This window comes from Scylla paramamosain, chromosome 36 (assembly GCF_035594125.1).
Source record: "Scylla paramamosain isolate STU-SP2022 chromosome 36, ASM3559412v1, whole genome shotgun sequence".
Taxonomy (NCBI): domain Eukaryota; kingdom Metazoa; phylum Arthropoda; class Malacostraca; order Decapoda; family Portunidae; genus Scylla; species Scylla paramamosain.
This window is the reverse complement of record NC_087186.1, coordinates 5,924,922-5,943,733: the sequence shown is the minus strand read 5'-3', so window position 1 is coordinate 5,943,733 and position 18,812 is coordinate 5,924,922. Positions and strand designations below refer to the sequence as shown.

At 40.9% G+C, this 18,812-nt stretch overlaps 2 protein-coding genes across 2 annotated transcripts in view; one reads left to right on the top strand and one right to left on the bottom strand.

Annotated features, from left to right (window-relative positions):
- Positions 1–7,511, bottom strand: part of LOC135090744 (nitric oxide synthase-like protein) — a 158,033-nt gene extending 150,522 nt beyond the window's left edge. The window contains exon 1 of the mRNA XM_063987770.1: positions 7,305–7,511. The gene's annotated coding sequence lies outside the window, so the exon portion shown is untranslated. The remainder of the gene's footprint in view (positions 1–7,304) is intronic.
- An 846-nt stretch (positions 7,512–8,357) lies between these two features.
- On the top strand, positions 8,358–17,119 carry LOC135090874 (presenilin-2-like). Its single transcript, XM_063988020.1, has 11 exons — positions 8,358–8,600; positions 9,466–9,627; positions 10,710–10,888; positions 11,456–11,597; positions 11,960–12,027; positions 12,854–13,074; positions 13,474–13,572; positions 13,766–14,031; positions 14,840–14,930; positions 15,136–15,248; positions 15,866–17,119. The coding sequence occupies exons 1-11, from the start codon at positions 8,484–8,486 to the stop codon at positions 16,019–16,021; spliced, it is 1,614 nt and encodes a 537-aa protein (XP_063844090.1). The 5' UTR covers positions 8,358–8,483; the 3' UTR covers positions 16,022–17,119.
- The last annotated feature ends 1,693 nt before the right edge of the window (positions 17,120–18,812 follow it).

Sequence of the window (18,812 nt, the reverse complement as noted above, 5' to 3'; positions counted from 1 at the left end):
TAAAGGCAAGGATTTAAGGGCCAACTACTCAAGTACAGGGGTCAGGGATGCCACCACGGCCTCGCCTCGCTGGTCTTCCCATATTCTTCTCCTTTATCTTCCTCAGGGATGTGAAATGCTAGAGTACAGATTACAAGGTTCTTCTGCCCTCCCCGCCACTCACGGTTGGAGGATACGGTGAGTGTGGAGGTGATTTCTCCTTTAATATTCTATGTTTAACTCTGAATTTCATGGAGTCGTGTATCTTAATAATAATAATGATGATAACAGTAGTAGTGGTGCATGTATGTAATATGTATGGATATCGGTGGGTAGTTATTAATTAAAATGTATGGATTTAATCACCTATAGATACCAAGACTAGTTTAGAGTGAAAAGTGAAGTTTTATAAAGGCAATTATATTCTTATGATTTGTAGGTAACTAATAACAGACACTTAAGCAAATAGAATGCCAGCGATGCATCTCTCGTGAACGCAGCAAATAAAGACATGCAACAAAGGCGTGTGTGTGTGTGTGTGTGTGTGTGTGTGTGGCAAGAGTGGGCGGCCATCCACACACCCACACCCACACATTAACCCACACACCCACACACACACACGTATTGGCTCTCAGATCATTTATGACTGCTATAACCTCACCTCCACCCACCCCTCTCTCTCTCTCTCTCTCTCTCTCTCTCTCTCTCTCTCTCTCTCTCTCTCTCTCTCTCTGTGTGTGTGTGTGTGTGTGTGTGTGTGTGTGTTTCCGCATTCCCTTTGTGCTGAACGGGCAGTTAAAAGGTTTGCGAGCGGAGGACTGGGAATCCTTACCTCTAAAACTTTATATTTCCACGAAGCACCGAACACCCACAAAGGTATTTTTCAACCGATTCTTTCATTTGCTACGTTACCTTCATCCTTCATTCCCTTGCCGCACTTCTTTCCCCAAACCCACGAGGTGTTTGCGGCGGACGATAAAGATTGTGTGTAGTTTTCATTTCTGGTCCTTAATCCCTGCCACGCGAGTCTGAATGGCCGGTGATAAGGGAACAGCACACAACGTAACGCCACCAGTAAGCCCCACCCCCTCCTGCCCCGCCCCCCCCAAAAAAAAATAAATAAATAAATAGAAATCAAATTATATGACATTTTAGTGTTTAATGTGATATCAACTAAATAAATTGGAAACAAAACTCTACAAAATTTGGAGCAGAAGAAAGAGGAAGACTTGCCAAGAATTACTCTAAACTACAAGAAACGACAAAAAAAAAAAAAAGCAAGGAAACTACAAACACAAGTGGGAGCCGAAGCAAAGGCAATCCCACGCATGCTAGTGGACTGAGCTGGACTGGCTTGCCCTCCCTGGAGTCCCTGGCCTGCTGAGGAGAATGCAAGGGCGTGATCCAGTCCCTCGCGCCTGGATACACAGAACCAAACCAGCAAGGACTCTTCGCTTAGTGTAACAACAACAACAACAACAACAACAACAACAACTCAAAACAAAATCAAAACCTTCCTAGTCGAACTCCCGGCCAGGCAAGACAATTCAAAACAACAACAACAACAACAACAACAACAACAACTCAAAACAAAATCAAAACCTTCCTAGTCGAACTCCCGGCCAGGCAAGACAATTCAAAACAACAACAACAACGACAACAACAACAACACAAACCAATAATGTCTTCCTAGTGGGACAGTTCCGGGATTTTTGAGCGAAACGTTTTAGAAATCGTTGAGGAGACGAAGGAGTAATAAGTCTCTTTCCACTCAGTTATAAATGCTTTCCGTGTCCACAAGTGACTCTTCAGTTCGAGTCTTGCAACACAATCCCGAGGCTCCAGGCACGTCCGGGGTGACCTTAGGCTTCTCTCCACCTCAACCACCTAGTTACTGATACACAAGGAAAAGACGCCAGAGAGAGAGAGAGAGAGAGAGAGAGAGAGAGAGAGAGAGAGAGCAGCAGCAGCAAATCAGTTAATCAGATATTAATTTTGTTATCTAAATGGAAAGAAAGTTATGTTATATAGTTAATGGTTGGGAAAGAAATGCACATTAATTTGCTCCATTAATTAAATGTAAATAATAATAATAATAATAATAATAATAATAATAATAATAATAGTAATAATAATAATAATAATGCAACCAGGTTAGCCAGTTTAGTTACGAACATAAGGGAAACTGCAAGTCTACACGTGGCAGTCCCCGTATAGAACACACCTACCCCTGTATAGAACACACCTACCCCTGTATAGAACACACCACCGCCTGTCAACTCTATCCGTATACAGAGCTGCCGTTTCTCCGTAGCTGGTAGTGAGGTAAAATTTCCGCCGTCTTCTATTGAGGTTTTCTATCGAGGTTCTATTTAGGTGATGATAACTGTTGTAAAAATACTTTCAGTTACTTCAAAGTATGTTTACTGGATAGCATAATATGATAAATGCATTTCACATAAGTGTGTTTTCATCCTCACTTCGTTTTTCTATCTTCAGAGTAAGTAACAAACAAACTTAAGGGTGACTTAACCATACCTATCTGCACTGTTAGAAGTGTGAAAATAATAATGTTAACATATTAGCTGCAATACAGAGTAACACAACACTCACATGATATAAGATGCAGTACGTGTTGGTAATAGATGTGACACCTCAAAATGCTTCACGCTGCAGGAATCCGATGTAAACCCAAAGAAGTCTGGCTTTCTTCCGACAGTTTCCGCAGGCAAATATCACTGACAGCCTCTGGTTGTCTAACATCGATAGATATTGCGTTAAGTCCGCAAGTAAAACAAGGGTACGAGTTAAATTGATAAGTTTAATAACATTATTCTTAATATAATATTTGTTTCATTCATAAAACTTGCGAAAACAGCATTCCGGAAATATTTCCGCTGATCACGTGACTTCTGTAGGGTCACATGTCTATCCGTTTAGCAAACGAATTTCCATCAAACGGCAGCACTGTCCGTATATTTGTCTAACTTTCCCTTCACATCTGTACTGCCTCGGCAACAACAACGTGATTACTGAGTCTATTCCAGTCACCTATCGATCTATGTGAAAATCTTTTTTTTTTTTTATTATTCTAAAATGAAAGAAGAAGAAGAAGAAGAGGAAGAAAAAGAAGAAAAAGTTAACTAAAATAAAAAAAAAACACACACACACACACAAAAAGATACATTAAAAAAAAAGCGAAGAAAACATAGTGCACATCAAACACTTGGGTAGTGCATTCTTGTGAACCAACAAACAGCTAGTAATGGTTCAAATGCCCATTTCAGTAAACACCAAAACACAATACTGAAAGAATGATAAAGCACACAAAAAACAAAAGTACATGATTGGATTTGTCCGTTGGAAAGCCAAAATGTTTCTCACCTCATGTGTATCACTTTCTCATCTTTTGGTTAATAGAATTACAAGCAAGAAAAAAAAAAAAAAAAAAAAAAAAAGAAGGAAAGAAATAACTCAAATAACAAAAGCACATGATTAGATTTACCAGTAGGAAAACCAAAACGTTTCTCGCCTCATGAGTTTCACTTCCTTATCTTTTAGTTCATCATCTCCGTATGTATTTCGTTTTTCCTACTTCTCTGCTCTACGTTCCTTGTTCTTAACCTAAAAGCGAAGAAGGACGTCCATGCTTAATATTTTCCTAGTTTTCTTACATCTTTAAAAACAGAAAACGAAGAGAGGGAAACTTCGCCAATATGAAATTAGCTACGCTTGGCTTCGGGTGAGTTCGAGGTTTAAAAAAAAATCAACACAAGTGTAATCCACTACGCATTTCTTTGTATTACCATGGACTTGTTAATCGATAATTTTGCTTATTTTCAATATGTTCTATTACTTTTTACTTTTCTTTATGTAAAATGTATTTTGGGTAACGTTTTCTGTAACATGGGTAAAAACAGATTTATTGTTGCTGCTTGTAGTAGTAGTAGTAGTAGTAGTAGTAGTAGTTACACATTGCCTTCAGGATTTTTAACGCTACACAGTCATGACCACGTCTCTGAACACACCGCACTCCCTGCTACTTTTATCTAGTACAGGGGTGTCAAACTCAAATCCTTTCGAGGGCCAATTATGCATTTGGTTATGGTCTCATGGGACATCAAAGATTTGGTAATTACTTATTTAGCGAGACTGAAGATTACAATTTATTTTGCTGGTCATCCTGGCTTACCAAAAATACATTATTTGCGTTCATCTGAACTTACACATGTAAAATTGGTCTTACCTAATAAATACAACACTAATTATTACAAAGAAAGGTTACAATAAAATTGTCACCTCGTGGGCCACTTTAGACTATCCCGCGGGCCACATTTGGTCCACGGGCCGTGAGTTTGACACACCTGATCTAGTGTTTTCTCCACCATCTCAAGTTTTCCGAGTTACTGACAGTCTCTTTACAACATCTGACTGCTGAGAGATTTTATTATCAGAGGACTTGAGACTGACGGAAAAAGCAATAGTGAAATGAGAGTGGCAGGTTACTCAGCGCAAACATACATGGGCAGCGAGCATATAAAGATTAGTGCAATCCTATATCGGACATACTGTGATGTACTGCAGCAGAATCATAAACAATGCAATACAGGTCATTTCTGAACTCACCAAATGTGTGGCATGCACGAGACTAGCAAATGATCAACACACACACACACACACACACACACACACACTTTACATCATCACAGTGGCGCAAGAACTCCCAATGCTATGATTTCATATATAAATTCAATGTCCATTTTATAGTGATTCCCATTTGTGCAAAACAAAAGACCACCACGTGACAAGTCAGCATGTAACAAGTTAGTCCGATTCCATCACAGTTTATAATAACGTTACTTTATCAGAGAGAGAGAGAGAGAGAGAGAGAGAGAGAGAGAGAGAGAGAGAGAGAGCACAGCCACTCACCCAAAAGCACTACTACTGCTGTACTTGTTCACTCTTGCCTGGTTCCCCTTTAAGTGAAACCCTTACATACCACCCCACTGATCAGTGCTGGAACAATAGACTAACACAGTGGAACAAAGCTGCCATGCTGCACTGCCTGCTCTTAGTAGTCTCTCACTAATGTGATAGCCTATCTCAATGTTCGGGTTACAGTTTTCAGTACGTTTGCCTTGCCTTGCTTATTGTGCCAGTTTTTGCTATAGCCACAAATTTGCATGGAATATAAGAGTGTTAAGGTAACAGTTGCTCGGGGATTCTCAGTAAGTAAGTTGTCATTTTGTAAGGTCTTTCCCTTACCATCCTTTCATTGATGTGATAAAACATGGCAATAAACTTAAACAATGCCCAATATTGTCTTATCAACAGGCTCCACCATTGAACGCCTACATCCCAACACTGTCCTCTATATTAGGCTGTTATCAATGGTTTCTCCCAAGCTTCCTGATATGTTTTTTTTTTTTCATTCTTACATATAGTATTTCCTTTAGGATATAAACAGGCATGCAGTAATGTAATACATATAGTTGCATGTACATTACATGTGTCTCTCACCTAAATGACAAGCTTCTTATATCTACATGTTCTCTAGGCATTGCATACAAACACTCAGAAATAAATGAATGTTACAAGTCATTCCAAGACCCCAAAATCTGATTCATAAATTCCACTTACTTTTAGCTAGCATACATTAACCCATCATTCTCACTACTGATGCCAGTAACTGCCACATCAGTGGAGTCCTGAGGCAGATCTAATCACACAGTACCAAAATTCGACCTTCTTGTTATTTCTTTAAGAAACTCAAATCCTGCAAACCCCGTTATTCAGCAGGTGATGACACAGGAATGGAACTCAAATATTCTTTTGGTAATTGACTGCCAAGCCTACAACTCTAAACAGGAGAACGCTAAAGTCTTTAAACTCAGCGAGGAGGAGAGTTGCAAGGGTGAACGCTGAAGGGATTCAAAGCCAGCCTCTCATGGGTTGCCAGTGTTCTTACCTGGTTGTGGTCCCAAGAGGGCACCCCAGCACGACTAGCACACCAGCCCTAATGAGAATCACCAAGGAATGCGTAGCAATAAAAAAGGGCTGGAATGTGTGCTATAAACCCAGAACAAGTGTCAAGGTATATCAGGCAGATTAGCAACAAAAAATCAAATAGAGAGTCACACAAGAAGTTAGTCAATCTGATTCTGCCACACTGATGGGAAGTGAGCTTAAGACTGTACATTTAATACATGTCCAATGCACTGGACTTTGGTTAAGTATTTCATGGTTCATTGTATCAAAACCTTCAGCAAAATCGAAAAGAATTAAGTCAATCATATTACCATTACCCATCCAATAAGTGACATCATTATATGTTAACAATAGCTGTTCATCAACAGAGCTCCCTGACCAGAACAAAAATACATTGAGGAAATAATTAATCTGATAAAGTTTGGAAGTTATGATTGACTCTAATGTTTCACATGGTGTAGAGGAGAGACTTATTGGCCAGTAATTAAGGGAATAACTTTTTTTCCCCTTTCTAAAAGATGGGTACAACATGTGACGTGGCTGACTTTAATAGCACTAGCAAACAGTCCTGACTTCCCACGAGGGGCATGTGTACAAGCCTTATTCCATTGCTGCCACCATTGTGGTACACACTGTGCGGAAAAGTGTTTCCCGCTGCCATCAATATTTTTCTCTCTCAGGCACTTCATAGAACCAATAAGTTTTAATCTGAAGACAGGATAACTTCGCTGCATAGCCCGTGTGGATGGTGGAACAATTAACTGGGAAAATATGCAGTGCCCTTCGCATCGGAACCATAACAATCATAACATTTTTTTTTTTCTTTTATACAGGAGGCATATCACATAAACAACAAACGTAAAAAGTGTAACAGCAGCACTGGGGTTTGTGTGAAGAGGAAAGCGATCGTCAGGAAGCTACCGGCATCTCCCACCATTTACTAGATGTAACGGATAAAATATGATAATTTGCCCCACCACAAGATTGATATAGCATCGCTTTCACCATGAAAACCTTTCCTTACTGTTTGGTTTGTTTATTACATATACAAAGAAACCTAACCGTACCTAACCTTACCTTCCCATGTGGGCGGTCATTACCTTCGCCTACTCTCATTCCCTCAAAACATAAGACAATTCATTTCCAGAGAGCCGCATCCCCCTGCTGAAATAATTGCCACAGACCCATTTGGAGCGTCATGGAAAAACAGAGAAATGAATCTCAACCAAGATGCATCGGCCTCGATCAAACAGGTAATGAGTAGCAGGAGGATGCAACTTCGCGAAACAATAACAAGGAATATTTCGGGTGATGGAAAACAAGTAAGCACACATTACCTTGGAGTTTCTGGTCACCCAATTCTTTGCCTTTGTGCTGGTGCATCCCCTACATTCAACAGCAGACATCCCGGTCTTCCCCAGGCACACATCAGTACTTGAGGGTTCCACACGACCTTCACAACACTCACGGTTCGTCAACGATGCAACTCTTCAAATTCAGTTTCCAGCGGTAGGCCGAGTATTGAACATATCTATGGTAAACATCCTTGTCTTTTTAGTTATTTCCTATATCCTGTTCAGCACACCACTGGAATAGCTTCAATGACTCAGATAACACCGCGCAGCCGTGGGGCCGGCGGCCATGACTGATTTGGCGGTTGAATTTTCTGATGGCGCTTAATCAAACTTCGGTAAGGAGTAAATCTCCGCTGAACATTTCAAGTTTTCACGCTTAATTCGACGCAAAAATGTGTTTGATACTGAGCAAACTTTCTGATTTTAAAGTGTGAGAAGTGCTGGATTTACGTTTGGGCATAAACGCAACCTTGGCGCCCATGTGATTTGGACACACGCTGGTCCTTGGGCCTCGCCGTCTCACCGAATCTGCAGGCAAATTTGTTCTTAGAGTCTCCAAGGCAAATTTTTACGGCCCATGTAGGTGAGTGTCATGTAATACTGAGCTATTCACGCCATGTATACCTTGAGATAAAACAATTAGTCATAGGAGTTGAAATAATAGCGTCTCTTCCGGCCAACCGGCAGCCAGGAACGACGCATTCCTTGCAGTGAATATTTGCATTTCAAACAAATGACGAACAAGTAGATTTTTTTTTATATTACTTATCAAAAAAATATCTACTTCTTGTTCACCATTTCTTTCAAATGTATATATTCACTGCAATGTAAATACAAAGTAGACAAAAGCAAAAAGCTATATAGATGTGAAGTAAATGACGAACGAAAACTAGATAAAACAAAACTAGTAAAGAAAAGTAAATATAAAGTAGGCATACAAAAAAAAAAAAAAGTGACATAAGCAGCTGAAACAGACATAACATTTACCCCAGACGGATACAGTGAAACAAATGAAAAGGGTCTTAGTTAGAGAGGCGGCCGCCAGGTGTCTCTGCGTCACACAAACAAAGATTGTCAACAGGGAAATCCAGCCCAGTCTCGCCCCTTTTTGCAATTATTGTCCTATCGAGTGCTGCGGCGGGCCCTGGAGGATACTAGACGATGGATGGTCATGTGAATATTGACCGAGATGATAAGCTTGCGGTAGTAGAGGAAGCCGGGAACAAGGGACGTAAGAAGAAGAGGAAGTCTCAGAGTCAAGAGGAAGGAGCAGCTGAGGTGGGGTCATTTCCTTCACTTCCAGATGTGTTTTCATCGGTTTCCTTATATCATGGGCGTTTTAGTAGGTGTGGTGTATGTGTTTCGTAGTTTTCCTTGTAATGGAAGTCGTGAGGTAGGTGTGGAGAGTCACCACCAGGCACTCACACCCACACACTCATCGGGGTTATTATTATTCTTGGTATTTATTGGTGTTGTTCTTTTGTGTTCATTATTCTTATTTTATGTGTTCTTTTGTTTTCATCAAAGTCTTCCATTCGATCTGTTTTTTTTTTTACCAGTTTTTTGTTTTATTATTTTTTGCATTTTATTAATGTATTTTTATTTTATTTATTTTTAGCATTACATTTCCTCCTAGTTCACTTTAGTTCTTCTTTTGCTTTCCAGATAAAAATCTACAATAACTCTGTCACAGAACTCCTCCCCTCTCTTCCAACACGCTTGGAGACTTTTTTTCCTTTTTTTTTTTTTTTTTTATATAAGGGTGCAGAAAGTAAAGTTTTAGAGTGAGAGAAGCCAAATTTGGACATTCACAAAAAGTCTAAGGATGAAATGCCATAATTTGAATACTAGGATAATTTCTAGCCTAACCTAACAATCTAACCAAAGGCTTTGCCCCCCTTAATTCCCTTAAGGATACTAACCTAACTTAACCAGGGGGGCTGTGTCACCTCTGGACCCCTTCTCCCCATAAGGACATTAACCTAACCACAAGACCTTCACCCCCTCTTAACCCCTCTGAACCTATCCTAACCTAGACCCTACCAGGGGTGTTTGCCCTTTGCTTTACACAACTGCCACTGTATCCACCCAGGAGAAACAGGTTGCTAAGCACAGTCTGTCAAGTCATCCTTCTATCCGGCAGCATGATGGTGGCACAGTAGAGGACCAGGAGGCAGCACCCTCCAACAGCCACCCACGGGAGGGAGTAGTGCGGCGCCACCAGAGGACACCAGAGGGCAATGGGCAACCTGAACCCACCAGGAGGGATGGGCCAGTTCCTCTTGCAGCCAGACCCAACCCACAGGTGAGGAATGGGAAGGAAAAGAGAGCAAGTACAAGAGGAAAATAAGAAAGCAAATAGACATTTGAATGTTCTGTCCTGTACTTGCCAGTGTTACAGAATGAGATGTATTGTAATGATGTGCTTGTGACCATAGGAGGTATTTGTCTCAAAAGACTATCAGGTGTGAAGCACACTTTACAAATGAGTTATGTTCCATAAAATACATTTGTAAATAAAGAATTTTTAATTGGGATAAACTACAAAATTCCATGTTGTGTATTTAAAGGTATATTGAAATAGATTTTTTGTAGATTCTTGTTTATAAATGAAAATTCTGTACCCATAAATCAGGACAAAATAGTTTTACTTTTGAATCACAAAATTTTAAACTAGTTATTCTTGAAATGTGATTTGCCTGTTTAAGCCTGTACATGTCACAACAATTTTGTCACAGGCTGGAACCACTCATCACTGCTGGAATTCTCCTTCGCTTCCAGCCATCCTCAGCAGGGAATCATCATAGTGACACATGAAATACAATTGTACCAGTCGTACTTCAACCACCAACATAATTTATCTTTGCTCCAGCAACAATCTTACAAACCCAAATGTGAAAATCATATAAACCAAAGCAAAAAACAAAACACCCACCCTCACAATGCAGGTGCACTTCCTGCCTTTAGTAAACACAATTATATTCCAACATACTCACTCCTTTTTGACTCCAGCACAAGTCTTATGAACCCAAATAAGAAAGGAAAAACAATGCAAAACAGGAAAACCAGCACACTCACCCTCACAATACATGGACACTTCCTGCCTCTGATAATTGCCACAAACTTACCTGTGGCAAGTGAGGAGAGTGGTCTGCCTCCCTGACCCACACAGTGGTGCCACCACCTACTGGAACACTGCCCCACCTGTCACACAGACATGTCCCATCTCAATGCACCACTTGGAATCCTTGTTGCTTTCGTGACACACTTATTTACATCAAGGCTTAGCGGCTGTCTCATAAGCCTATTTATGTTGCCCCATACTTGCTTTACCTCAACTAGTCTAACTGACTACCTGTCTTTATATGCTCCCTCCCTCCTTCACAGGATCCTAGAAGACCACAGCACCCACAAGGGGAGTGGGAGGAGGTGGAGGAGGATGAGGAGGAGCTGAAGTATGGAGCACAACATGTCATCAAGCTGTTCATCCCAGTGTCCCTGTGCATGCTGGTGGTGGTGGCAACCGTCTCCTCAGTCACTTTTTACACTGAGAAGGGCACTTACCTGTGAGTAGTGCAAAGTTGTACATTTAAAATAGGCCAGTCAAGAGCTTCACAGACATAAGATGTGCCCATTTGATTATCCTAAAAAACTTAATCTGGACTTGTTAGCTCAGACACTGCTTGTCAGCTCAGTGATAATGTACTGTCTGTCACTTGCCTGGTGGAGGTTTGCATCCTGATGAGGTTGCTGAAGACTTTCATTGGGTGGCAGGATGTGATGAATGTGCCGAGATGGTATACAATGAGATATTATAGGCACATCAGGAGGAGGGAGGAGGATCACATGCTCAGAAGAGTGTTAGAGTTGTAGGTGGTTCCAGAGAGACCAATGGGAAGACCAAAGAAGACCTGGAGGGTGTATGTAGAGGAAGACATGAGAAGGATGAACCTCGGGAAAGGGATGGTCTGTGACTGCAAAAAGTGGGAGACTCATAATTCAGTCAGCCTTACAAGAAAAAAAGATGGAAAATAAACTAATAGTGTTCGTCAGCCTTAACTATAGAGGAGGCTGCGTAATCTGAACCTCTTGCTAGACTGTGAGTGAGTTATCCTCCACTCTCCCTCCCACAGGCTGTACACTCCCTTCCATGAGAAGTCTAAGAATTTTGGGGACAAGCTGTATGATGCGGTGAGGAACGCCCTCATCCTCCTGGGGGTGGTCATCGTGCTCACCATTGTGCTCATCACCCTCTACAAGAAACGCTGCTACAAGGTAAAGTTTTTGTGTTGCTCATTCTTTTAAACTCTCCCTAGGATACGTCATTCAAATTAAGAGTTTTACTTTGCATAATAGAGAAAATGAAGCTTTTGATGATAATAATAATGAGTTGCAGGACTTTGTGATGAGTCTAATCCATGAAGGGAAAATAAGGGTGTTAAGTGATTTTTTTCTTTTATGTAAGAGGGGCACTGACTAAGGTAATAAAAAGTGTAGAAAAAAAGGTCCACAGAGAGTGCCGGTCCCTAAGAAGTCAAAAAGGATCATTCAGAACTGGAGGATAAGTGTCTTGAATAATGAGTTTGGCCTACAGTGCTTCTGTCTTGTGGTTGGAACTGAGTCAGGCTTTGTTACAGATTATCCATGGGTGGCTGCTGCTGTCTTCTCTGTTGCTGCTGTTCATCTTCACCATCCTCTACATGATGTGAGTGATGCCAGGTGCTGCACACTGCTCACACTCAGCCTCTCTCTCTCTCTCTGTCTTGTGCTTCCCTGCTACTCTCTCTCTCTCTCTCTCTCTCTCTCTCTCTCTCTCTCTCTCTCTCTCTCTCTCTCTCTCTCTCTCTCTCTCTCTCCAAGACTTATTTTTTAGGTTATAGGTTTTGTATTAGTATTTCTGTATTCAGTTTGGCTGTTCTTGTCTATCTGCCCAATATGATATGTCTCTCTCCTTGCCATGCTTATTTGTTTATTTTTATTTATTTATTTTATTTTGTTTTTTCCAAAATTTTAAGGTTATAAGTTTGGGTCTGGTATTTCTATATCAGGATTATCTGACCTCATCTGACATGATTGGCACCTTGATCTATTTTATCATGCCATTAATTATGTTTTTTTTTATTTTCTTTTTAGCTTTAATGCTTAATATTCCTTTTAGCTTTGGGATTGTTATTTCTGTCAGAAGTTTGTCTAACATTGTCTGTCTGCCATGCATTTCCTTTCTGCTTGTTTTGATAACTTATACCAGTTACTTGCCTAACATTACCCCTTAACTCTTTGACTGCTAGGTAGTCTTGTGAAGCTTGATGAAATGGTCTGGTGGTAATTTTAATGTATAGTTTTAAAAGACACCTCTGGCAACAAAATAGGTGCTTAAGAAGTTAAAATCTTTCAGTGCTTATAGTTTTACCTTTACTTATCAAAGTTGTTTTGGTTTACTGAAGTGAAATAACAAATGTTATAAACAGTGAAGAGGTAAGACACCTTAAGCACATCTTTATTCAGATCATTACTCACATACACATTTCCAGAGAGCTTCTGAGAGGCTACAACCTGGGCATGGACTGGATCACTGTGTCCATCTGTGTGTGGAACTTTGGGGTAGTGGGCATGGTGAGCATCCACTGGCAGGGCCCCCTGCGCCTCCAGCAGGCTTACCTCATCTTCATTGCCTCCCTCATGTCACTTATGTTCATCAAGTACCTGCCGGAGTACACGCTCTGGATGGTCCTTGGCGTCATCTCCATTTGGGGTGAGTGTGCCTTGCAGGGGAGGCCAGCAGTGTGTGAAGCTGTGGACTGTGTTCTCAAAGGTTTTGTTGTGTTACCCTGACCTCTTTTAACATACTTCACAGAAGGTTATTGGGATTTTCAGGGGTGTTTTCATGATTATCATCTTAGTTTAACAAGGATTCTTAATTTTTAACAGGGTCTAGTGAGGATTGCTGCAGTTTTCAAGGTTGCTTTCATAATTCTAGTGATAATTTGACAAGGATTCTACATTTTAAAAGAGGCAGTAGTGAAAGTTGCTGGAGCTTTCAAGATTGTTTTCATAATTCTAGTGATAGTGAACAAGTATTTGATAACCATTAATGGGGAAAAAACATCATGAGGATCTGACTAATCATCTTGGCCTTACTGTCTCTTCTCAGATCTGGTGGCTGTGCTGTGCCCAAAGGGACCCTTGAGGATACTGGTGGAGACAGCACAGGAGAGGAATGAACCCATCTTCCCAGCACTCATCTATTCCTGTAAGTGTTTCCTGGTTGTAATACACAGACCCATTTTTTCTTTACTTGATGTCCATACCTTTCCTCCAATCTATTCCAGTAGAAGAGGAACCAGAGAGATAAATTTCAAGAGAAAAATCATTGCAGCAGCAGACAAGTAAACAAAGAGGAGGTAATACTCAACACTAACCAGAGCCTCACTTTTCCCTCTTAGCCAACATAATGTACAGTAGTCTGGGTATGGCCGACTCTGAGGAATCAAGAAACTCAAGGGCAAGAGGAGCGAGACAGGAGCAGCAGCATGAGCAGGCTGAGCAGGAGAACCAGGGAGAGGAGCAGGCGGCCGCCATGGGGCCACACGACGAGGCAGTGAGGAGGAGGATAGCAGAGAATGGGTATGCTGCGGGTGACGGGGATGCTGGCTTTACTGAGGAGTGGGCACAGCAGCGGGACCAGAGGATGATGAGGCGCCAGGACCAGGTGAGTGATGCTGCCTGTGTTGTGATTGTTACTGGTGCTGTGTCTGGGAATTGCCTCGTGCAGATCAACTCAAGAGCTGCCTTGTGTGTGTCATTTAGTCTTTTCTAGTCTCTGTTGTGTTCTCATGATCTGTTTATACTTGGAGATGGAGAGCTTATTTTAACTGTGCTCTTATTCTGTTATTATTTTAAGGGAAAGTAAGGATGTTATATGATTTATTATTGTTCTACTGACTGTTTCACAACTGTTAGGTAAACTTCTCCTGAGAGGTTGATGTGCCAGTATTTGGTGCATAACAAAGAGGTGCCACAAAAAAATGCAATGAAATTGTGTTATCAGTGAAATATTATGTTGCTTGAAGTCAGGGTGATGGACTTCATGTGCCTTATGGAATTTAGTAACAAATGAAAAATGTTGGAAGCCTCTGCACTTATAGAAGAGGTACATGTATGGTGAGTTCTGGGATATATAGAACATTTACTGAGTTTTCATGCAATGTAGCAATGTTTTTCTGTACTTATTTCTTTCAGTGAACATGGTTCTGTTCTTTATGCTTGTATCCTTGAAGTGCTTGTTTCATGTATTCAAAGCATTCATCTTTATTTGAATATGAACCTCTATCCCTGTCATTGAAGAACAAAGGTGAGAGATTGTGAGTATGTTTCAGAGATGAAATGTGGATGTGTTAGCTCCATGTGAATGTAAGTTTGTAAGTGAGTGAAAGAAAGTCCTGGATAGAGAGAGGAAGAGTAAAAGAAGGAATGGCCTTGTTGGTGAGGCAGAGATGCAGCATACTGACATGTTTCAGGTGGCCAGCCACATACGGCAGAATCCAGCCAACATTGACCAGCCTCGTCCTCATCCCCGTGACCTCACTGCCGAGGAAGAAGAGGAGGAACGTGAGTAATCCTTTGTACTTGTGTGGAACTCTGTCTGGACTTGAGTGTCATAATGTACTTTTTAGTAAGTTGTTCATACTCATCCACCTGTGATAATGAAATTTAATAATATGTAGTTCTTTTTTGTTAGTGTGCCTATGTCCTGTTTGTGGTGATGCATACAATCTCTTCTGTTGATCTGGCCTTATATGACTTTGTTTTGCAGGGGGAGTCAAGCTAGGTCTAGGGGACTTCATCTTCTACTCAGTGCTGGTGGGCAAGGTGTCTGCCTATGGGAACTGGAACACCACCATTGCCTGCTTCATCGCCATCCTCATTGTGAGTAACCCCATCAATGTGAATAAGCAGATAAGCCATACCTCACTATATGATGCATGTAGATCATGGTTATCTGATAACTAAATTCTTTCTGTATATCAGTATCTATGATGCCTTGCCCCTCTCCCTCATGGGAGCAGCTACAGGCAGAATGGCTTCCACCTCTCCCTATCCAGACATTCCTTTCTTACTTATTCAGGTGCTCAGCCTTTACTACACCTCCTTCATACATGCACTCCTTCACCCTCTCCTTCCATCCTCATCTCTTATTAGCACCAGTTTCTCTCACATTTCTTTACAATTTCTTTGTTTTCATTCCTTTAATATGGCCATATCCTACTTGATAGTTTCTTATGTTTTATGAAAAATAAAAGGCAGCAGCTGCAATGAAAAATTATAACACTGAGAGTAAGTAGTAGAATTAATTCATACTAGAAGACAGTGTTGGAGTACTTGACAGAGAAGAAAGGTTGAAGGAACATGAAGCAGAACATATCCACACTAGACTTTATGCTTTGGAGATCACCTTTCAAGGAAACTGGAGAGCTGCTGTTAGTGTAGCAAGTAAAGGAGATTGAACTCAAGAATCATTGAGTAGCACTGACTTTTGCTTCCAGGGTCTGTGTCTCACTCTGATCATGCTGGCAATCTTCAAGAAGGCCCTGCCAGCACTGCCCATCTCCATCACCTTCGGCCTCATCTTCTACTTCTCCACACACCTGTTGGTAGTTCCTTTCACGGAGCGCCTGGCCAGTGACCAGTTCTATATATAGTACACACCACACTCTTAACAACTTTATGTAGGTAGCCTTAACAAGCTTTGTCCTCTCTCAGTCAGATGGTATCTGATAGTGTGATTGGTGTGTGCTCAGATTTGTATGGTTGTGTGTGTGTGTGTGTCTGTGTGTGTGTGGTTGTGTTTTTGCTTGCATGGACACTTGTATATATGTTGTGTGCATAATTGCAGGGATAGGTTTTCTTTTTAAGAGAATATTGTAATTGTATTATGCTGATTCAGACATTGAGGTAAAGTTTTGGGCACATGCTACAGCTGTATGTGGCCTCAGCGCTCATCTCCGTCTCATTGGCCTTTGTGCCTGTGGTGGATGATGTCCATTACCCCAGAACGTTGTGACATCCAGGTTTCCACAGTTTACCTTTAACAGATTTCTCCAGGCATCCATTTATCAACCAGCCCAAAAGAAGAATGAACAGTTGGTGGGCTGTGACCCAACAGCCTCAGCCTAGATTTGAACTAGGGCCTGTGGATTCATAGGCAGGTGTGCTAGCCTCTACAACATGGAGGTGATTCTGGAGATATATCACTAGAGAGAGAGAGATGAAACAAATGACAGACACATACACAGTGAATGCAAAGTTAGCATTCACATACTGTGGCTGTGACCATAATGTGAATATGACAGATGAGGATCATAGACAGTACTTACTGGCTTGTAGTTTTGCTGTTTTATAAGATAGACCATAATGTTTATAGTTTCATGTTACATGCACAGCCAGTGATCTGCTTAAAGGTGCGTGTGGAGCGTAGACTTATGTGATGCCTCTTGGAAAGGGTGGGTGTGGGTTGTATTTTTACACAGGGATGTACAGCAGGCACTGATTTGTTACTTTCCTAGACTCTGGACAGTTGCTGAAGAAATCTAGATATCAGACCCACAAGCTTATTTTTTGCAGAGAGTTGGAGGTGTTTTTAGATGTTGGGAGAGAAATGTTGACATATATACATATGTGTGTAATTTAGTTTAGATTATTGCTGCTGACTTTACCCTCTTGAAGCTTCAATATTTATTTTTTGTGTGAACTTTATTCCTCTGTCCCTTCATTACATATTTGATATTGTAAAGTATAAATGCTTTGGAATTTCCTTACTGGCTGAAATAGTTGAAGGAAATCAGGTGCTTGAAATTCAGACAGTAATTAGTGATCACATGCACCTCTGAGGATGAGGAAGTGCTTGGATTCAAAATTAATCTGACATGAGAGTTGAAAGAATAAATGGAGTTTACAAAATCAGTGATGAAAGGTGTGGGCATTTGAGTTTGAGAGTGAAAGATGCCTGTGTGTGTGTGTGGGTGTGGGTGGGTGGTTGGGCAGTGGATACAGGTGGAGGTATAACCGCATTAATTTTGAACATACAAAGTGTGTTCTGTATATGTATGCAACTTAGGCTTTAAACATGTAACCAAGTTTCCAAAGGGCCAAATCTTATGTACTTTTCTTTGTTCCTTATATGCACTAGAGTCACTTTTTTGTCTCATGGAGAATACCAAGCAGAATATTATCTACCAGCATTATGGTGAATAACTAATAATGTAAACATAGCAAACAGTTGACAGATAATGGTTGTCTGTCTCGTTACCAAACGTCATCTCTTCCTACCATTCACATTTGAAATTAATAATCTTTAAATTGGGGTTCTGAAAGAAATGAAAAATTCTACGTAATCAAATTGGCTCCAGGCCAGGGAAGGAAAACACCTGAAATCCAGGGTGTAACACGAGTTTCTGCAGATATTGCTAGAGGGGGAAAGTACAGGTTATTCCAAGTCAAAAATGCTGTATGCACATATGTAATTTGAAGCATTGTTTAGCTGTGGTATGAAATTCAAGTGTGGGTGGATGACAGGCACAACGGCCAGGCTGGGCGGGTATCCATGGCTGTGAGTATTGATGTGGAGGTCCATTAGTGAAATGCTGAATTATTCAGACATCATTTCTACAAGTTTTGGAGCTTTACAGTATCCCATAACAAGATGAAAGGTATTATCCAACAGGTGATTTACCAATAAACATTAGACAAGGATGGTATGGCTGTAATTAACAAATAATAAAACATTAGGCTACCTGGCACCATGACTGCTAGGCAGGGAGTGGGGAGGAGTGAGGCTAAGAACAAACCTGCTGATTGCCAGTCACACTCACTTCCTCAACGAGTAATGTGGAGTGTGTGGATATGGTGTATCTCCAGCACGGCTACTTGCCCTGGTCATTGTGGATATGTCACCAGGCTGTACTTGAATTTCACACCATACCTAAACAGTCTCAAAATGCATATATGCATAGAACATTTTCACTTACAATAACTTGTACATTAACTTCCAGCAATATCTGCAGTGACTCGTGCTATACTCTGTACAATGCACCATGACGTGCAATCACCAACAAACAAAATATTTCGCGAGTATTTCAGGAATTTGGCCAAATTAAGTGATGGGCACTAATAATCATGTACATTGCTTTATAAGATAAAAATAGTAATGTTGCCACAAGCTGTAGCACTGCCTTCAGTCGGCCGTCCCTCGGAGCTGGCCGCCTCAGCCATGACAGACTTTGCTCTCACCTGCACTACTTGATCACCACACATTTGTACCAACACTTCTTGAAGGTTAATTCAGACAGGAATATGTACAAATGCAGCTTCAATCTGAATACCCATCATCATCATTATGCCATCATCATCTTCATCCTGAAAAGTAGGTTCCTTGTTCAGCTGCACTCATCTGATGATGGATTGTTTGTCAAGTCTGCTAAATTGAAAGTTCTT